The sequence below is a fragment of the Dermacentor silvarum genome, chromosome 7 (genome assembly GCF_013339745.2).
Source record: "Dermacentor silvarum isolate Dsil-2018 chromosome 7, BIME_Dsil_1.4, whole genome shotgun sequence".
In the NCBI taxonomy this organism is placed as follows: Eukaryota; Metazoa; Arthropoda; class Arachnida; order Ixodida; family Ixodidae; genus Dermacentor; species Dermacentor silvarum.
The window spans coordinates 14,116,025-14,138,680 of NC_051160.1; the positions used below are offsets into that span (position 1 = coordinate 14,116,025).

At 45.2% G+C, this 22,656-nt stretch overlaps 2 protein-coding genes across 2 annotated transcripts in view; both read right to left on the reverse strand.

Annotated features, from left to right (window-relative positions):
* The window catches only part of LOC119458584 (uncharacterized), a 360,297-nt gene that overhangs the window by 94,371 nt on the left and 243,270 nt on the right, over nucleotides 1-22,656 (reverse strand). The gene's annotated exons all lie outside the window — the stretch shown is intronic.
* LOC125946624 (uncharacterized) overlaps nucleotides 6,697-22,656 on the reverse strand; it is a 203,621-nt gene continuing 187,661 nt past the window's right edge. Inside the window, exons 4-5 of the mRNA XM_049670229.1 lie at nucleotides 16,952-17,270; nucleotides 6,697-6,844 (exon numbers count right to left, since the gene is read on the reverse strand). Coding sequence (XP_049526186.1) covers nucleotides 6,799-6,844; nucleotides 16,952-17,270 — 365 coding nt within the window. The 3' untranslated portion in view covers nucleotides 6,697-6,798. The remainder of the gene's footprint in view (nucleotides 6,845-16,951; nucleotides 17,271-22,656) is intronic.

The window sequence follows — 22,656 nt, forward strand, 5'->3', positions numbered from 1 at the left end:
TCATATATTTTCGAGAAAATTTCAAAGCACGGAATTTTAAAATCAGCATTATCTTTTTACAAAGGAAAAAAAATAGTTTAAAATCATCCTTAGCAGACGAAAACTATGTGGAAGTATTATTCATATTCCAAATTCTGTGAGCCTCCATGCGGCATCACAAATCAGCCTGCATTCATTTGGCTTTCATTGCACTTGCATGAATACTGAGAGCCGCTAGCACGTACGATCCATATAGAAACCAACGCGCGCGCGGCGAGTCGCAGGGCGGAGCTCCGCCTGTCACTTTGATTGCTAACCGCACCGCGCAATTTGCGAGGCGCGGGAGGTGGCGCTCCACGGAGTCCGGCCACGGGTTCGCGTGTTGTCGCTAGGAGTGGCCGTGCCTGCACACATTTTCATTCGTTTGAACTCTGCAGTTCCTGCCAAATTTGGGTGCTCAAAGCTGCGCCACCTGTCAGCACCTGTTTCGTCAGAAATGTAACTTGTATTTTCAACAGTATGGATTCCTGTTAGTTTCGCAATTGTATCATTTACTTACATGCAGCAAGTCACCTGCATGCATAAGTTAGGCTAATGTTGTTAATCTAAGCTGGGCTCGGTTATGATTTCCAGAATATGGTAAAATAAAGCTGTCTGTGTGTATGGCTCTAAAATTGATGGTTTGACAATATCTTATCTGGCTGCGACGTAAATTTTTGTCACACATTAGAATCACGCTGACCAATACAGTGTGGCTAATATATAGGGAGCACATATTCTCCTGGAAGAGTTACAGGAAAAATTGGCCAGCGTTTCATCCTCATTAGATAGCTTATATCACATAACTAATGCTGACACATCTGTTAGCATTTTTGTTGGGAATATTTTCACGACAGCCAATAGGCGCCCGTTGCATTCAGCTCAATTCTGAGGCACACCGCACCGTGGCAATAAACATGCCAAAAATGAAAAGAGGCGAGGCGCCTCTTTCCATAATCTGGCAGTGCAGCTGATAACGGTTCGGTTAGAGTGCAATATAAAGATCAACAGGAGAGCCACCTAAAGCATTCATAATCCGACACCCACGAATTATGGGTAGCAGTACGCTTAAAACTAGATGTAAGAGAACGGGAACAATACTTTATGGGCCCATTTTTAGGCACAATCCAGTTTACGACACAGTAATCTGCACTGACTGTCGCCACAAAAAACGAAAGAATAGAACCTAAAGCGCTTCCCAGGCAGATGGTACTAGTAATAAATTGTGTCGGCATTAAACTGAAGGTGCGTGCCAAAGCGGGTGACACGAACCACAGAATGAACTAGGGTGGACCAACAAATTAACGGCAAACTTTCCTTTAACTCACTCTGCCTGCATTTGTAGCGTGACTATGGCTAGCCAGTGAGCAAGAACTGTGAACAAAATTTATTTCACGCGATTGTGCTGGCCACTAGTAGAATATCATATATGGGCATACCGTTGTTCAGACTTACTTGTTTATCTTTACATTGCTTTTCAATGCAAAAACGAAATTTGTTCATAACCAAAGGAAGCAGCCAGTTCTCCCCTATAATATATTCATCTACCATGCCACTTGGGTCTTCATGAGCAGCCTCTATGCTTGGTCACCAGCAAAAACCAAGCAGTTAAGATTCTTAGGTATGCAAGCAGCTTGCATCCCAAAATATAAAACTATTTCCTTCCTGCGATATAGAACTTCCTGCTCTTCCCTCTAATGTCCCCATAATCAAAATGAAGGCTGCCCAAAATTTTCCTTCATGACATTAGTGCTTTCAGGCGTATCCACATTTTACGACAGCGCTGTATGTCTTGTGATATGTGACTTTTAAGATGTTCCCTATATTTCCCTCACCGATAGAAGTAGCTTCAAAATTGCAATAACAAAATTTGAAATAAGCGATACATGTACGAAGCAGATAAGCCGGTGTTATAGGGCTTCTCTGTCGGAGTACATAAGAAAACACGATCGGCCACACTGCTGACCGCACGCACGTCGCTCAAAACGAGCAGTTTTACGCCTAATACCGCTGCGGCAGATCGCACATGAATATCACGATTTTACCTTGTATTGAACACGAGAGCTCAAACGTCGCCACCACCACGACGCATCGCAAAACGTTCGGAGGGGGAGGAGGCGCATAATAAAGGCTGTGAAAAAAGGATAAGCGCCAATACTTTCTGCGTGTCGCGAAAATGACATGTCAAGTGTTATTTTTAGAGATGCCACGCTTTGACAATAAGAACACGAAGACAAAATGAATAGTGCGGCTTTGTTTTCTGTCAGTTCAAGCATGTCATTAAGGTCAACATGGTGGGGGCACCGTACTTAAGAAGCGTACACTAATGGCGATTTGATTAGTGAATTAAATGTCTGAAGTTTAATATCTGAATTAGCAAGGCTTAAGCTTTCTAAATGCTTCTCCAATGATTAGGTGTATGTCACCACTACGTCTTAGGTCATAACTGAACAACACCCCTAGGTATTTAGTCAACGAAAGTTTTTCAATACCAGAGTTGTTAATTATGTATGTCCTATGGAATAAATTGGGGCCGCGGCTGTACTTCCACAAGTCACTGTACTTCCGCGGCTGTACTTCCACACTGTACTTCCACAAGTCACACAGTCGCAAACCGCTTATGCCCGCGATGCGATTTCTATGGCTGCACAGGCCCGTCAGATTGCCCGCACTCGCCTCACTGATTCCCAGGCTTCCCAGAAGTTCCGTTACGCTACACACCATAGGGATGTGCACTATTTACCTGGCTCTTTCGTGCTTCTGCGACCACTATCTCGTCGTGTGGGCCTATCGGAAAAACTTCGGTCGCGATATTAAGGTCCCTACCGAAACCTGCGACAGCTTTCGGATGTGACGTATGCGATTTCTCCCGAAGAGCCAGACCAGTCGTCTGTACAACCAAGAACCGACGGTGTTCATGTATCCCGTTTAAAGCCCTATGCCCGTGCCTTTTCCGGGCCAAATTAGCTGGCGCCGGGACGGTGGTCCAAACCCGGCGGCGTACTCTCGCGATGCAGAAGAACAGGACAAGCAGACAAGAGACGATGACGAAGAAGTGTTGTGGCTGCTAGCACTCCCGCCGCCATGTTCTCATGTCAGCTGGTGCCTTCAGCATTCGCCTTGCATAAACGACATTTGTGCTTGTTTACACCTCGCAACAATATACTGTTTACATACCGGGTGTTTCTACAGATACTTTTAGTAGTATTTAAAAGTATCCCTTTGTATATAGGCTGCGGCTAAAGGTACGTCCGACGTCTCCTTTCAACTTTTTTTTTTCACAGGTACGTTAGACGAATCTGGCAGTGTTTTTATGGCAGTACGTTGGAAGTACTTTGTTGGCTTTTGCGTGGTTCACCTTAGGATACATCGGACATAAGCACGCTAAACAGCTAAATACAAGCTTCCCAAGCGTCAACACCTATTCTGTGTGTGTTGCGGTAAGGGTGCCTGAGTCGGTTCAGCCCGCGCCGATCGGCGTGTTCATCACTGCTGCAACATGTGCCACATCTGGATCCATTGGGTTCATGCTATGGAAGCATAGCGTTGATTGATGCCTAGCTGTGATAGAATGATGTCATATGGTAGACTTATACCACGCGATAACGCATAACGTTGATTCGGTGCCCTTCAATGCAACACTATAGACAATGCATGCTTCTCGAAAATAGACCGATGATGCGTTTACACTCCGCTACCGGACCACTGAAGTGATTGGTGCAACTGCGTCCATGTTGAAGCATTTCGTATTACGAAAATTTTTAAGTCGAAACTGTGATTCACAAATGAACAGAAACGTGAACTAATGGAAGCAGAGAAGCGCAACTCTTCTCTAAACAGTTTGCTCCGTTGACCACTCTTCAAGTCTCCCTCTGTTTCTATATGCCAACAGGTGCGAGTGACGCTTGTCGTATTGTCTGCTCTGTCGCTCAAAGTATTTCTTTCTTCATGCTTCTTCGGGAAACTGCTTTAATCATACCGCTATGCAGACCACTAATAAAACCTTAAAGCAACTGACAACCAATTTTTTTTGGTACCCGTTTTTTAGTGCAACGAAAAGCTTGCTGGTCTGAGTGTCCAATGGTACAGTAATAACCTCGAAAACGCCATTGAAGTTGTTTTATCAGAAATTTCTGATCTACATTGAGGATGTAGTCGTTCTCAAGAAATATGCTGGAAACAGTCAGATGACAAGTGCAGCTCTCGCTGTAAGAAAGTAATATTTTGTTTACCAAGCCGATGTTCCTGTGGGTCATGTTTTGTGAAGCATTGAAATATTTTTACGATGATAGATGGTATCGTATCTACACCCCCAGCGATGGCTCCCTTCAAGGAACATAAACTGATCTCGAAGACCATGCTTTGGCTGGCTGCATGTGCCAGGCTTTTAATGTGTAAGCATTCTCTGGCGAGTACTCCACCCCCATCAGGTTAGAAATGTAATGTCTTGTATCTGCACGAAAATGCGTAATTTGCAAAGTTAGGACATTTCATTGTTATAATCGTGTAAATGTATACGATTGGCAGCATTAAAAGCGATAAGGAACAATTTAAACAAAAAAATTATCAAAGAGAATACCTATGGGATAAATATATATATAGGCTCCTTAAAAATGCATGGGCAAGCTTATAGTAGGTGTGTACCAACTGAAATTTGGGGTTGGGTCAATTTGAACATTCGCATTGCATCAACTTGAAATTGGAGGTGGGCCAACTTGAAATTTGAGGGTTGGCCAACTGACATTTAGGGTTGTGCCAACTTGAAATGTGTGGTTGGGTCAACTGAAATTTTTGGGTTGTCTAACTTAAAATTTGGACATGGGCCACCTAAAATTTGGGGTGGGCCAACTTTAAATTTTGGAGTGGGATAACATTAAATTTGGGAGTATCCAAGTTAAAGTTTGGGGCAATTGTTATTTGGGAGTGGGCCAACTTGAAATTCGGAGGTGAGTCAACTTGAGATTTGTATGTCGGCCAACTAAAACTTGGGGATGGGCCAACGTGAAATTTGGGGCTGGGCCAAGTTAAATTTGGGGTGGGCTAACTTAAATTTGGGGTGGGCCAGAAAAAATTATGGGGTTTTACATGCTAAAACCATGATCTGATTATGAGGCACAACATAGTAGGGTACTCCAGAATCATTTCGATCTCCTGGGGTACTTTTAATGTGCACCTAAATCTAAATACACAGGTGTTTTCGCATTTCGCCCACATCGAAATGCGGCGGCCGTGTCCGGGATTTGATCCTGCGACCTCGTGCTTAGCAGCCCAACACCATAGCCACTAGGCAACCACGGGGTGTAGGGGGGGGACAAGTGAAGTTTCAAGGTGGGCCAACTTGAAATGGGGGGTGGGCTAACTGAAATGAGAGCATGGACCAACTTGAAATTTTAGGCACGGGCCAACTTGTATTTTGGGCACGGGCCAACTTGTATTTTGGGCAGGGGCCAACTTGTTTTTTGTGCACGGGCCAATCTCAAAGTTGAGAACAGTCCAACTTAAATTTGGGGGTGGCCCCACTTAGGTTTGGGGGTGGGCCAACAGAAATTTGGGGGTATGCTTACGCATACTTAGGCAACTCCAGTCGAGTTCCTGCATTCTTTTTTTCAGCCAGGCCAAGCTAAGTGGTAGGATGTGCCATTAATGCTATTATTGCGGTGCTGGCACCCATTCATAGCGCAATTCCTCGATGGCATTTTGTATCTCACAGAGACTACGAAACTCGGGGTACCGACTCCCTAACTGGCGCCTGTACAACAGCTCTCATGTGTGCCGCGATGCACTTGAACAGCTCGGCCCGCTCTGCCGCTCCACACGTTACCACGAAGGCAGCGTCGCTCGTTAACCTGCACTTATTTTACTTCGTACTTCAATAGATGACAATCGCGAATACATGAATATTCCAGGCGCATTTCTATCGTCTCCGTCGCCGTGAGGTTCCGTATTAAGTCCAAGGACGATAAACTACTATCCTTACTTCGTATAGCTGTCCACTAATTCGCTATCGCAAGCGATGCTTCGCCTTTCAGCCGAAACTGCGACTTCTTTCCTGAGGGTACAAGACAACGGCACGACCGAACATTAACGCTTTACCCAACTCATAATAATTTTAAATACTTTTTTATATAGAACTGTAAGGGATCGTAATTCACTAACAAAACCCGCCGCGTTGGCTTAGCAGCTTTTGTTGCGCTGCTAAGCACAAGGTCGCGGGATCAAACCCCGGCCACGGCGGCCGCATTTTGACGGGGGCGAAATGCAAAGACGCCCATGTTCCTTGCATTTGGGGTACGTCAAAGATCCCCTGGTGCTCAAAAGTAATCCAGAGTACCCCATTATGGCGTGCTTCATAAAAAAAATCAAGGCTTTGGCACGTAAAACCCCAGATTTCATTAATTCACTAACAAACCAGCAAGAACTGCCACCTCCTTTGTCTATATTCATGTAGAGTTTACAGATTTGATTTATGCCTATATTCCTATGTTGTCATCTTATTTATTTGATCAATTTTTCTGCATTTGTAGTGTTGAGTTGTATGTCATGTCATGTAATGGCAGATTGCATTCTGCTTGTTCATGCTTACCTAGTATATTCAGTCTACAAAAGTTGTATATAATATTTGCTGTATATTTTACTTTTTTTAATGTAACCGTAGAATAACAGGTATTGTAAACTGGCTTAACACAAACACTATTTATTTGCTTCCTAGTGAACCAATAGCCGCGGAATCGCAGGGATGGAAACCAATCTGAGGGAAGAAATATCGAGCACCATGAGCTCCTAAGTCGTCTTGTTGCATCCGTATATGTTCGATGTGTTGAAACCACTGCAACAGAAAAAGAAAACAAATACCTCAACGTACAGTTTCCCTGATTAACAACAGCAACATGAAAAAAGTTATGGTGTTGGGCTCCTGAGCACGAGGTCGCGGGATCGAATCCCACGCTCGGTGGCCGCCTTTCGATGGGGCGAAATGCCGAAAACACCCATGCACTTAGATTTAGGTGGGCGTTATAGACCCCAGGTGGTCCAAATTATTCTGGAGTTCCTCACTACGGCGTGCCTCATAATCAGATGGTGGTTTTGGTACGTAAAATCGCATAATTTTAAACATGAAAATAAACATAATCACTACATTCTATGGCTGACGTGAATAGACTTTTCGACCAGCTACATTTGTAAGAGTGGCTGTGACGCCTAATTTCGCAATATGTGGAGAGATGTAGTAAGAACACACGAACACCAGGTAATGGTGCGCTTGCGTACTTAGTAGCGTGTTTTCGCTCTTGAACAACACACTTTTCTTGACAAGTGTATGCACCAGAAAGCTTGTATTTAGCCGTAAAAATAGGACCCACCTTTCATTAGCGTACATTGTAGAGCAAGTTGGTTCATAATAAGTACCAAATGGTTTGTTAGAAATACACCCACATAAATATGTACGTGAGCAGAAGACAATATATTAAATTTAGATGAAACTGAACGCAGGTAATTTGTTAAGTCCTGGCCATCCTTTCATACACTCTCTAATTAAAAAGTTCTGTACCACCACTAGCGCGTTGTGACCCTTTTGATAAAAAGTCAAAAGTTTCGAGAAAGTTCTCACTTCTAAGCTAAGCCACCTGGAAGGTAATAGTACACTTTTCAGCACAAGTTGATTAGATGGAACCCCCCCTCTCGGAGGGATCTTGCTCGATAGGATATGTACTTTCTGTGGAAGTAGTTTATGTTTGGTGTTTTCTTGTTAGATTGGACATACAGACTTGGTATAGTGCTCTTTCAAAGTTCGGCCGGCGTATCAATGGATAATTTCCTATTCTTCTTCGAGTTCTATATCAATTTAATTTAATAATGCTGGCTGTGGTTTGGCGTGAAGTAACTACACCAAGATTTAAAAATCATACACTAATTTAGAAACACCGCCCAACTTGAGTTTTTTTAATCGCAAGTGGAGTTGTTTTATCATCTTTAATTAGTTATCAAAACAAAAGAATCAAAGGAAATAAATAACGAAAAAAAAACAATTATTCTCAGGATCGTTGCACATGAGTTCAAAGTCTGCTGCTTACTGCTACATTCTACGACATCACAGACGATGTACCTTTCTCTTTTCGCTCACTCTAGTCAATCACTTCGCGCAGAGCTGGATCTCACACTTGCATATTAGGCACATTTAAAGGTCAGCTAATCCCTACTAGGAATAACGCCCTCGCTTAGTGCCTCTTCATCTGCTAGCAATGATTCCTGCAACTAACACTTTTTATTGCGATAGAAATTATACGGACATGCGAGGAGCTTTCACGCTGTCCCGCTTTCACAGCTTCGACAGCGCATGCGCGGTCCGCCAGTTGTATGTTAAGTCTCCAGACACGTGAGCCACGCGGAGTGTGTTTGGCTGCAAAAACGACAAAGTGGCCGCGCCGTCATGCTTAATCAGCTCAGCTGCGGCGCCAGCGCAGAGTTATGCTTTCCGGTACTCTCACGAGCATCGTGCGCGCATGCACTAGCGCATCTGAGCCATTGTGTGCATACCACGCTAAGGAAAGCAAATTGGAGGTAGAAATATAAAAATAAGAAACATTCTGGTTCTCCCGTAATCGAGAGTAGATGTAAGCATGAAATGGCTACCGGCAAAGCAGATCGGTACCGCGACGCAGTCCTGAAAGCTTACTGAGCCGAAATGAACCTGTTTTGAACTTAACCTCGTTGCAAGTTTCGTCTCGGCCAAACAACCATCCGCGGTGCGCCGGACGCCGCCGGCCTGGTCACGCAGCGTGGCGCCATCGCTCGAAGGAGGCGGCGCAAAACCTGCGCCGTGGAACTCACGGACCGCTTGCGTTAAAACGAGCACAGGCCATCCTGTCTCAGCGCCAAAAGATCACAATCAAGTTTATGGTGTACTGTATCTGCATATTGAACGACGCTACCGGAAATGACAGATTAAACTTCAGCGTACTAGAAGTTACAGCTTGAATGATATTGTGAACAAACATTAGGAAGAAATCGGAAGCAATATTTTTTGTAACTTGTTTGGGCAGCAACCATGCAGCGTATGTAATGCGGCCCTGTGCAAGGGTTGAGGGCCAGATACGGCATTTTCTTAAATTTTGACTTGTTGCCTGGATGATCTCGTCTTGCTCTCGCAATGCCCGGATGTTCTCGTTTCGTTTTCGCCCCATTCTCGTCTTGAGTGCCCGGATAATGGCTCTGGATTTTGGCTCAAGGTCTCTTGAAGGTCGCCAACATTGGGGGCTAAAAGCATTTCATCCTTAATACAAAGAGAGAGAGAGAGAGAGAGACTTCAAATGGTCACGGTCGGTCACCATCGTCACACAGTATACAGGGTGTCCCAACTATCATGCACCAAGGTTTAAAAATATGCAAATGCCACACAGCTGGGCAGAACCAAAGTAATGTCTGCTGTCGCTTGGAGATACTCAGATTATTTCTTTGCTTCCGCACAATACATAACTAGCCCTAAATAATTAATCAACTTCTCAGGTATTATAATTAGAGGCAAAGTGTCAATGATAAAATTGTAGAGCAACATGAAAAAACTACCGGTACAGCTTTCTGCTGTTCAATACGTGCTACACAAAAAAATGCAGTTCCACTCAACGTGATAGCTGGGAAAGTGTGGAGCAGTGATTCGCCGGTGTTTTCCTTGTGTTTAATTTGTTTTATCCTGTGTTTATCTTGTGTTTAGCAATCCATCATCCGTTTTGACACCTGTGCTATAGCACAACTGGTGGGAAACCACCACGCACATGGAGTCAAAGCTTTTGCTGATAGTTAGAAGTTATTTTAACGAATTTCTTTTAATTATATATAGTGCGTATTGCTTGATTATTCCTGTCTTTTAAATTATTCTTAATCATGTTAGTTTATGTTGAACCGGTTTTGATCAATTCTGCACTAGTTTTGACCCTGTTTTGAGAACTTGTTTTTGAGCGTGAACACGCGACAGACGCCGATGCCCCAGGCCCCTAAATTGCTTCGCACGTTTTTCCGGGCGTGAATGAAACCTGCGAGTACACGCAAAATTGCCTCGTGACTGGCCGCTCGAGGCACTTTGCGGTCGAGATGGTCGTGGTGCAGGCATGAAGTTCGACGGTACAGTTGCGTGGTTTCCGGCGATAATCCTGCTAAACGCTGAACGAGGTCGAGCGGCAAGAAGGGAGGAGCGATGATGCGATGGAAGTCGGGCGAAGTGCCTGATGTGCATCCTTAACGCGTCGACTTGAATGTAGGTACTGATTTGGTGGTCCTGCGTGGGTGCTATTGTTACTGCCGTGGATGCAGACCTGGGAAGGCCAAGACATATTCGGAGAAAATGATTTGTTTTGTCAACGGTCTGTGAGTGTGTGATTAACGCGAGCTAGCGCAGTATTGAATGATCCTCAGTGTACACTGTAGCGAGGGCAGTCACACACAACGGGCTCAATGGACTCCTACGACCACATTTATCAAGCTTTGCTTTCTCGACTATTCCAATGCTAAAAGCAAAATGCTTTGTAAAGGCCCCGCTCATAGCCATTGCCGACAAATCAGGGTAGCCTGGCGTAGACAAGGGTCTAGGTGGTCATGGTCTAGGGTCATGCAATTAGGCGCTCGAAGATTTCTAATTTTATTTCATGAAACAAAAACGAGCACAAAAATGGGCACTCAGATTGAGACGACACCACAGCGCTTTGATGACGGATGACTCCGTCCCCGTTTTCTTCTGTGCACTGTTTTTATGCCTGAAAGAAAGCTTTCAAGTTCAAAGTCAGCACTTGCATTCGACCCTTTTCTTTGTCTCTTGTCCGGTTTTCGTTTCGATATTGGGAGTTCTATGAAAAACTGGCATTTTCGCCTGAATCGTGAAGCGTTGACGGCGGAAGCAAGGCTGCGTTTCAACTCCTCAGACGATGTTCAATGTATACGCGAGTGCGAAATCTCGGCGCGATGCAGCACGCAAGGCAACTCTGTAGAAGGAACAGCACCTGGCAACTACCAGGCGTCTCACAACGATGGTGCGATGAAGGACGCGCCAGCGGTTGTTGTTGAAACGTATTTATTATATTTATTATAGCACATTACTCTTCCTTAGATTTTGAATATTGTCATCAGGGGTTGACAAGGCTGGAGCTGCACTGACACCTTTGAATTCGGCCACGAGGCCCGTCTCACCCAGTTAAGCAATGCGTGTATCTAGGATCCAATTGCGCAGATTTTCGTATCCAACGGTTAACGTCCACTCTTCGAATGTGGATGGCCTGGAGGTGTGCGATCGTTTTTGTATAAGCGTGGATCGCGCTGTTGCGAGAGCCGGACAGAGCAAGATTAGATGTCTAGTTGCATCGCCCGCTAGACAGCAATGAGCCATTCAACAAGTTAGTTGCGCTGTAGTACGAGACGACGTTAATAAATGCGTCCGCATGTTGGTGTGCAGGCGCGCAAAATAGTTCAGTGTGCGGGCGGGAGGGCGGTGTCCGTGCGCACTGCCCTGAGGCGCATTGTTGCCAAACGCCCGCCACCGTGCGGGATAGGATCCGGGAGGTGGCGTTGCAGGCGTTGTGCCTCTTTATCTGTGAACCTTATGCGCCTCGATTTTGCGCGAGATGGGACCGACGGGAAACCGTCGGCGTTCGGAAAACGCGCTAAACGTCTGAACGGGTTGGCTTCCACGTGTGAAATTCTTAAGGGTGTTATATTTCGCCTCTTGAGGCGTACTGGTTTGAGTACTGGGATTTCGGTGCTTGGAGCTACCGGGATTGAATCTAGCCGGCGCCATTTATATTTCTGTACTTGTATTTATTAATTTCAGGCTCCTACAGACGAAATATTACCTTACCCCTAGAGCGCTTAGTTGGATAGACCCCAACTTCCCGCAATCGTGCTCCAAATGCGGTCGCGCATGCTGCTCCTTCCACCACATGCTCTGGCTGTGCCCGTACAACACGGGCTCCAAACTTCAATGCAAGTCCAAGTGGGACGCCTTGTTGAAGAGCTCAGAATTCCCACACCAACTATACAGGCCGTCCAGAGGGCCCGCGACGTCGCCGAGAGTCACCACTGTTATGATCTGCAAGGAATTCGACAGCTCAACTGTGTCGAATTTATCGCCGTGCGCTTTCCCATGACGGGAGGTGGTTATCATCTTCTTGGCAAACTCGGATCCCTCAAGTGTGGTGAACCTCGCCGCGCGCTATCGTCTTCCCGGAAACTCGGCTCCCACAAGTGCTGGAAACATCGCTGCGCGCTGTCGTCTTCCCGGAAACTCGGCTCACACAAGTGCGGGAAACATCGCCGCGCGCTATCGTCTTCCTAGAAACTGTACCTCTCAAATGTGGGAGACAGGCCCGAGCGCTGTTCCTGTGACGAGATAATCCCCTTCATCCCCGAAAAAGCGTCACACCTCTACGACCTGAGCAGATGCAAAGGCGAGCAACCAAAGGAGAGGACCCGAAGGGGAAGAGGTCGTCAACTTGACAACCCGACAGAGGACTGACACTTCCACAAGTTCCCCGAAGGAGACATTGGCTACCACAAGACCACGAGCGGTTATTTAGGCCGTCATGGCCCCTATGTCAAGTAGAGCCACTCGAGACTCGTATAGAGTCAAAACCATGTAGCAATGAAGTGAATACAGTCTTTTCTATTTTTTCATCATCACGATGCCCGCCTGAATTCATCGCCGTCTCCTGATTCTTGCGGTGACGACCCACCTCACCCGGTCGAGATTATATCACCACCTCCCGGTACCGTCGTGGGCGGAGCCACCAAATTGATTGGGGAGCCGTCGGCCCACCAATCATTTTCCTAAGGACAATAGATTAAAGTTCTTGGCAATTGTCAATTTTATTTGTTTAATTTATGACATGTATATATTCACCGTGATGATGACGGCGAAAATTAGCCTGTAGTGTCCGTACAATAAAATTTTCATTTCAATCCACGCGAGAAGGCTTAATATGGTAGACAGGTTCCGCGGGCTCCGCGTTGTGGTTTCTTTTCAGCTCTTTCTATTTGTTGCGAATATTTCCACATGTAGGTAGTGGGTCGAAAGCAAGAGTGGGTCGAGCCCAAGAGACGAAAGAAGACCGCGCGCTCCTTCTCTGCTCGAGCCAGCCCCGACGGCCGCGTCTTCCAAGAGCGAGCTGCTCTACGTTTATTAAACCTTCAGGACTACTTCCCGAGGCTCGTGACAATATGACGAAAAATTGTTGTGCTTTAGCTTTGGTTAACCCTGGTTGATAGCGAACACTTCACTTCCCAGGCTATAGGGCATTATCGAGCTGTGGCCGAGGTGTGGCTTCGCAATGATATACAGACATGTTTGCAATGAATACAGTGTTTATTCATCATTTTATTGCGATAGCAATTATATGGACACTTCAGCCAGATTTCTGCCGTCGGCGTCGCCGTAGCCGTAAGGTTTCGTATAAAGTCCAAGGGTGACAAAATCGTCGCCGCGCGCAGTATTCCCCCGCGCGCTATCACGGAGAGCGAACGCACGGCGGAAAGCAAACGCGACCGTCGCGCGAAAGGCCATGGGGGTATGGGAGGGAGGCGGGGCGACGCAGTGCTCCCGCACTAAATGCGTATCTTCCAACCGTATCTTGCGCAAGAGGAACTCGCCACTCAATCTCCCATGCGAAATCAAGAAAGCGGTAAGGCAGCGCGGGAGGGAGGGAGAAGGGGGGGGGCAGCTTCTACTCTGCCAACAACTGCGTTTGTACTTTACTCGGCTGTGGCGGTCGCCCGCACCATCTCTTACCTCCACACGGCTCTGACCTTTCTATGCGCTGTGCATTCGCCGCTCAGTTTCCGTTCAAGCGATAGACCGCACGAACCTCCGCCTGCTGCGGCGGCTGCGCTTGCTGCCAGCATTTTGAAAGTCGTTGTCTGCGGTCATTCAGTGTGATCTTAGATATTCATGTTTGCTTGTGCGCGCTGACACCACGCTTGTTCAGTTAGTAAGCGAATGTGTCCAAGTTTATGCAACCGATAAAACTACTAGCCCTACTCCGAATAGCTCTCTTTTAATTTGCTATCGCAATTGATGCTTCGCCTTTCGGGCGAAACTGCGAGATTCTTTTATGCCTATGAAGACACTGCAGTGATCAGTAAAGTAGTGAGACTTGGTTGCAACTTCCAGCCGGGCCCAACTCTAATCGGGCAACGGCGGCAACGTCTCGTTTCAGGGCTCCATAAAGACCTAAATATAGTCCGACGTAGCGTGAGCGCGCGCACACGCTATGTCACGTTGGTGAGAACAATAGTGGCTATAGTTCGACCGATGGTTCGACGTACTGGCGCGGCCAACGTAACCGGACGACGCGCCCGACGTCTCCGACGCGCCCTCTCCGACGCGCCCGGCGTCTGGTGACGCTCACCAGTACAGTCTCTTCTAGCACACTGTACTCACCAGCGTGTCGATAACGTCGGACTATAAACGCGCCTTAATGCTCCCTTGTGGTTTGACCTCTAGCTCTCAAGGTGAAAACTGTTGTGTCGCCGACGGCTGCCCGAGGTAGTGTAATGAAGCTTTCGCTTCAAAAGTAACAATGCATTCGACTTAGAATGTCAAGTAATTTAATGAATGTCACTTGAGCACACAGGCTTTCACCTTCACCCTCTTTGGCGTATACTAAAGTGACTGTCAATTTTTTTGTTTCGCACTTTTCATATTTAGTTTGAGAATATTTAACATAAAAGGCATGCGCTGCCCGTGTTTTGTTTCATGATATTTGTTTGGGGATCTCATGCTCAAACATCCATCCGAGGAATAAATTTGTAAATAATGCAAGCGAAAGTGTGAACAACAATAACATCGGACTATAAACGCGCCTTAATGCTCTCTTGTCGTTTCATCGCTAGCTCTCAAGGTGACAAGTGTTGAGTCGCCGATAGCGCCTCTTCCTCTTCACAACCACAATCTCTCTCAATCTCTGCCCGAGGTAGTGCAATGAAGCTTTCGCCTCAAAAGGTAAACAGTGTTATTTAAGTTCACAGCATATTGATCTCACTATGCTCTCGTTGCTTTTACCGTATGTCCGCTTCACTAGTGGTTGCTGTACTTAATGATCCTTCCTTCGCCTTGATTAATCGCTTGTTTAGTTACCTGATACGGTGCTCTGCTGATTTAACTACAGAAGATGATCAGTTTGATGCTATATAAAGCACTACAAACTAGAACTTTCTTGCTGATCCGCGTTGCGAACTCCCAGGCTAGAATTTGTAAATTGGAGTATGTGCCATGAGTTAATTAGTTATAAATTTAGTGAATTTTTGTGAATTGGTCGATAATGCATTTCAGTTCTTTTGCATGTCTGCCTCTTCGAATAGGCCAGCTCATGAACAAGAATTGTGCTACCTGCTACAGGCAACCCGGTACAGAAACAAACAATGTCACAGTATATAGGCCATGCAGGAGTATGACTGACAACCATTAAAACCGGTGAGCCTAAGCGCGCAGCGTCGATTCTAGTGTTTGAGAATTAACACAGAAAAGTGTGAAACTATCAGTTGCGGCGCATCTCTTTGAAACATTTGCATTTGCTGCTGTTGAACCGTATCCCTGCAATCATAATGAAGTCAGCTAGCTCCGTGGACATACTCATACGCTGAGGTATTTCATCATCATTTATATGCTGAGGTACTTATATTGCTTGAATATGGGTATGATTTGAAGTTGAACTGACACCACGTAATTACTTGTCTCTGCATTAAAGAACATAATTGCCGATTTCGCTGTGCTAAACTTAAAGCCGAGAGTTGTCGCTGCGTTGTCACATATATTCGCAAGTGTCTCTAAATCCTGCAGAATGCGATGTATATAGTTGACTTTCAAGCGGGCTCTCTTTCTGCCCCTTCTTCTTCTGGCTTAGTATTCCTTGCTCCAGAACCACATCTCATGTCTGTGAATATCTTGCATCGTCCGCATACATCGGTACGGGAACCGTCTTTAAATACCGCAATTAGAACAATTAACAATGAGCTTCAATGCATTAGAAAATTGTTTGAAAGTAATCGGCTTTCCTTAAATATCAATGAAACCAAATTTGTTATTTTTAGGTCTCCGTTTCAGAAAGAGACTTTTGAGGAGCCGTGCCGCATTAACATTGGGGCGTGACCGGCCGCTCGAGGCGCATGCGGGCATTCGCGGGCTTCTTTCACGCTCGGAAAAACACTTTTACGTAGCCCATATTGACCAACAGAAAACTTTATCGGGAGTTTCTCATGTTGCTCTAGAATTTGCTCATGGACACTTTTCGTCTAATTATAATAGTTTAGTAGTTGATTATTTATTTAGGACTACCTATCAAATTAAACGACATGCTAAAATAATCTCAGTATCTCCAAGCGAGGGCAAACAACATCACCTAGGTTTTGTCCAGCTACGTAGCATTTGCAGATTTTTTAAAGTTTGGCCCAAGTTAAGTGAAACACCCTGTAAAAGGGTGACCATCTGCGCGCCTCTAGTTGTGCCGGCTGGTTGTGCGTCATATCATATGGTACATTAGTACAACATGTTATGCTGTTCGTGTACTTGAGCTGCCCTGTTTAACGCCCCAGTGGGGAAACAGCAAGCTGTACCCACCATCCGGCACCCAACGCGTTGTCAGCATCCGCTCCATAACACTGCATCAACATCAATATGAATTTTCTAGCTGTCATCTTTAAACCTGCCCTCCTAATGCCGGATCGTAAGCGGTGTGCGCATGTCCACACTACAGATACACCTGCTGCCAAAATTAAGGTATCAGCTGAAAATGTACCTCCTCTCTTCAAACTGTTCCTGCTACATCCGCCATGCCCTTTCAGCAAGAAGCCTAACGAAAACTTCTGCTGGCATAGTGTTTTGCAAATTTACGTAAGAGTGCGCGAAAATGTTGATGCTTCATAAAACATTGATAACGGGAACTTGATGGTCAGTCTTACTTACCCACACTCGTAGCCACAGAAGATATCAGAATAGAAGAAATTTGTTACCAGGCTTCTGTTCGGATATCCGCAAGCCCAGTATCTTTGGCATTTCATTGAGGTCGCATTGTAAAAGAACGCCCCATATTTACCGTTTTCATCAAAACCTTCGTAACTGAAGCTCTCATTGGAAGATCCCTCGTCGACACAATCTTCTGTGTTTAAAGTTAGTGTACTGTCTGAGTGATCTGAGCGCTCCGTCGTCGATATTCTGTTATTTGTCAAATTGCATTTTTTGCACACGTTTACCGGATCTCCCACACAGAGATCAGCACCCTGACCTAAATTTGTGGAAAAGAACGGTTACAAATGTGTCATCATAGGTTTGTGCAGATCCAAGGCGCATATTGAAATCTGTGAACCGAAACGTTCGTGATGCGGTTAAATAAGCGCTATATAACTAAATTCGATTCATACAATTGTATCCATTTTATTACAATACACAACGAGAAATTTCATGCATTGTACTTCTGCTTATTCATTTAAACGTCATGCAACGTCAGGCAATGTTTACTTTTATGCACCCCTGCACAAGCTCGTACAAGTAAGCAACAGTGAGAAACATGAAATGAATTGAGTGTAAAGTGCAGCGATGCGGCACCAACAATAAGCAAAATGTTTTTCATCCGTGTCTTCTCGGCAGCACCACGCAGTACACATTCTGTTTTACAGCACGGAGAAAAAAAAACTGATAGCCGAGAAACGCAAGTAACGAATTTTTCACAAAGAACACACTATCGTATCTTTTTGTTCGCTACTCTATATCCTTCCAGATACTAGCTTTGCGCCGCTAATCCCGAGGTTACAGGATCGAATTCCAGCCGCGGCGGCCGCACTTCGATAGAGGCGAAATGCAAAAACACCCGTGTACCGTACATTGGATGCACGTTCAAAAGAACCTCAGGTGGTTAAAATTAACCGGGAGATCCCTATTACGGCGTGCCTCATAATGATATCGTGGTTCTGGCGAGTAAAACACCAGAATTAAATTTTTTTAGACAATACCTAGCCGACCGACTGATGAACGCGGAACCTTGGTGGGCTAGGTAAACAAAGCTTCGCTTTATTAAAGATAGCAAAAGCAATCTCAGGAGGACTGCTGCTTGAGCACGGCGGAACTAACCTCCGTGAAACGCATCAACCCACGGATATAGAACGCCGCACATAACTTTAAATTTAGTGCACATATAGACTTTAAATTTAGTTTACCAAATATTCACTCATAGAGGTAAGCGAGGTCATTATCTTTCTTTACTGCCTTAAATGTTTTTTTTCGATGATTATATATGTGCGTTTTCATTGCGACTGCATAGCAGAGGTTGGCGCCTTCAGTTGCGGCGGCTATTCCTATTCGCAAGGCAAGCCAAGACGATAAAAATTACGTTAAGCACTTACATCACCCAAGGATCCCGAATGTATCGCGTACGTTTTCGAAGTTTCGCAGTTTCGCCGTCGGTTAAGAAAGGCACAAAAGACAGTCAAAGGGTAATCAGAGCCGCAAACGGTTCCGCAAATGAATTAAGTAGAAACATTATGAGCCATTACACTCTGTGAAGGTGGATGACCAGCGAAGCTGTTTGGCACATGACGGAAAGAACACGACTTGCGTCGTCTTGCATAGCCAATCGCTTGCGGCTGGCTTCTCGGGAATGATTTTTAATCGCTCTTTCCCGCCCGCCGGTGCCGATTGCATTTTCATATCTGTTCTCGCCGTAGCTATTCGTAGGCATGCTGCTCCTCCTCAGGACTGCGCACTATATACGCCGCCTCCCCGGGGGGGATTGCTCTGCTGGCATTAGCCGCTCTGGGAACGCTGAACGCGCTCATTGGGAACATGGAAAGCAACAAAGACCGCTGCGCCCACTACCTTGCGAGTGCAATTCCCGCTATCTCGCGTACATAAGGCACGCCGTTAATCCTGACCAGTCAATGAAGTTAGCCAGACTACTATTCTCCTTACCTTGTACCCGGCCGGATCCAAGATAAGGCACGTTGTAGCCTGGCAAACTTCATTTATTGGCCAGGATTACACGCATTAGTGCTAGGAACTGCCATACCTGCACAAAACAAATTCAAACATCCGCAACACACACATGACCTCTGGTATTTCAAGAATTGTAATTGTTGGCCCAGACAAAATTTAGTACGAGCCGAATATTTTTGTTTCAAAAATGTTTTTAAAACGACAATTGCTCTTTTCTGTAGTCCTATATACTATTGAACCAAGTGTACGAGTTTTAATATGCTTCAAATATTTGATGGTCTAACAGCTTTAAATAAGCCTTTACTCATCGCCTAGCAGTATTGTGCCGTGGCATTTTGTAAAGGAGGCGTTGCACATTTTCATCAGCTTGGCCACAATGATACTGTGGCCTGTAAAGCGTATAATTCTCTCTAAAAAGTGGCACTTCTGCACAGGGCCAACTCCACAGACGATGCAAAAGATTGTTTAAAAAGGTTTACTGACCCTCAACGTTGACGGAATACAACTCTTAATGGAAGAGTCTCTAAATAACAATTCTTGTTATTGAACACTTGAACACTAAGTTGACATGAAGTCACATAAGTGTTTTCCACTCCGTGGAAGTTTTGAAAACTATGCAACATGCCATACAAAATCGAAAACGCCCGCAATGTTCTACTAATCGCGAAGCCAAATTCACCATGTGCACTACAGATGTCGTGACGAAGTACCCTTAGGCTGTGGAAAGCTATAGTTTGGAGAAAATGGGGAATGTTTCAATGACAGGGCAAGGCAACAGAAAAACAACGTAAAAAACAGGGACCACCGCCATCAGTCACTCATTGTAATTAATGCGCATGCACTCGAGTGTTCAAAGGCACTAGATTCCTGAAACATGCAAAAACCGAAAAAACAAAGAAATTGAAAAGGCATACTGCATATTTAAAGCAGAAGATAAGTCCTTGAGCGAGCCGTCACTTTTGCTTATCAAAATTAAAGATCTTGTTTCGGGATGAACACCTGCACTTGTTATGCCCCTGTCGGCATGCCTTTCGATCCCGGTGGTTCTTGTTGTGTTCTCGACGGTGTATAAATAGCTGGTGCTTCTCGAATAAAATTCACTTGTCAGTCTGCGCTCGTTCTCTCGTGATTGTTTTCTTGTTCGTGTCCTCGTCCCTTCGCGCTGCTTAAAGTTATTTTTAACAATTCTGAACACTTTGATTTCTGAATAAACCAGGTTTTGTGCTAAATCAACATGATATCTGTGTCAGCAACAGGCATACTTCAGTACTTGCACGAAAGATTTATTGGTTTTAATTTTCATGTGCCTGCTTTCCAAGATCATGCGCTGGAGGGTTTCCATGAATATTGTTTCTCCCGATTTCTGCAGTGTTTTCACTACCAGGCAACTACTGGAATTTCGCAACTTCAAGACCGTTCAAGCGATGGTATCCTGGGGCCGTATTCTGAAACGTTCTCCTAGGCGAAATTTCTTTTTTCGCTTTCAGGCGTGCGCCGATTGGCTGTTTTAGCAAAATTGGATGAGCTGATTAGGTGGTTGAGCGCGACGTCATTCAATTTTGCTCAACCAGCCAATTAGCGCGCACGCTGATTTTCGCCTAGGCGAAATTTTGCCTAGGCGAACGTTTCAGAAGACGGCCCCTGCTTTCACTATGCCGTCACCAGGAACCGTTCACCCGTGAACATTTTCGAACAATTCCTCAGGACTTCGGGCTCGAAATCTCGTTGTTGAGTCGAAACACATCCTGGGTGTTACGATTGTTTCCTTGAGACACGTGTACGTTTTATTGTGGTGACGTCGTCATACTCTCTCAGTTGTGGATACCTTATACAGTATAGCGTATACTTCGTTAGTTTTCTGTTTGGTGTGTTGGAATGCTGTATCACGTATTTGTGTTTGTTTTCACATAGTTTTTTATATTTGTGTATAACATCTAGCTTTGTTTCTTTCTTGCACCGAGCCTGCACCTCTGTTGATAATTAAGGCACGAACTTATCAGCATAAGGGTACACCTACACAGGCTCTAGGAAAAGATTTACAACCTCTAGCGTATACATACCCGTTTTGCACCGAGACACGCATTCAAATCGGGTCTTAAACGTATTGTTGTGGTTCTTGTCAATCAGAGTATCATAGCACTGCCCACTGGTTTCGTTGTATATATACAGTAAGTCGATGTCAAGGCTCTCGATGTCTTCATAAAATGGCTCATTCGGAGTCTTGCAATCTGGATCACGGGAGTTACCTTGAACGCCGGTTCCAGAGTGGCCTTAAAAAAGGAAAGGAAATATCATAAGATTGCTTCCATAAATAAATCAAAATGTTCAAAGTTTACATTCATAGCGTAAGCACTCAGAAAAGCGTTTCAGATCCCAGTCCAAGGTGTTAGCAGTCGAGCATTTGGTCGCTTCGTACCAACCATAGGTGGTAACACTGGGCGAGCTTGTGGAGCTTGTACAACTTACGGGTTCTCTTTCATACTTTCCAAGAAATTGATCTATATGGGCAAGGGTTCACTGAGATATTCCGGGACATCATATGGACTTCCACAGGAGGGTGGTTCTAAAGCGGTAGGTTTTCTTTGCTCTTTGATAAAGTGCGCACCATTGGCGCCATCCGCAGCGAGAGAGCTGATAGAGACTTTGGCGCCTCTTTCACATCTATAAGCTTTGGTGGTAGTAGTGCCTGTCGATCAAATACTTTGAAAAAACATAGTTTTTATAGACTTTCAAACTTTCTCTGCCACAGCGGCAACACGTTAGCTCTCTTCGTACCAATCGTCACTTGTATGTTGGCGGGTTTGTAATCAATGAATAACGCAGAAAAAAGAAAATAAGGGAACAAAGTCAGCAAGAGAACACAGCCAGCGCAAACATCCGAATCATTTGATTTTTTTTACATCCAAAATATGCGAAGAAAAGGTCTGCACGTGTGGCACTCGTTTGTACTTGACGTTTGCTAATGTAGGACCAACTTGAAGCTGTCACATTTTTTACTTCTGAAAAGATTGCTTTTACAATGTCATCAATACGGACTAAACTTCCTTGGGTGGCATGGTTGTCACGTTGTCCTGACTGTTGTATAAATAGAAGCTGAAGGGATAAATTTATGTAAATTCCACCTAAATCCACAGTCGCCGTGACAACGTCGCCTTCAAGCGGAATTTGTTAAATTCGTTATGGTGGTTGCAGCTTTAACAGAAGGATCCAGTTAATGTATGCGACACTTCCAAAGACTAGGAGACGACCAAAGGGTAAGCGTGATAGTTGGAGCCAGGAGTTTTCTTGCAGCGTGTGTTCTCGGGAAGGGGCTCGGAACGGCTTGAGGACCTCCATGGGCGGATAAGGCAGCCTCGCCGGCGAAGCCACTACAAGCAATAGTGGTATGTCGTGACAGCCCCAGAAGTATTATGTTGTGCTCTTAAAGGGACAATGACACGGTCATCGGACTACTCTGGGCTCTCGGCACTTATTCTAACTCGAAATTTCTATTTGAAAGTGCTGGCCTCACCCACCGACAGCGACCGCCATTTTGGCATGGGCTTTGTAACGTCAGGAAATGCGGGGCCAGTGCTTTGTCATCTGCTGGCGAACAGTTCGAGATGACATCGGACGCCTTGCTTCCCGCACCCTGGCAGCCAAATGCGAAGCAAGGGCGTCGCCACTGAATTGCGCCAAAATTT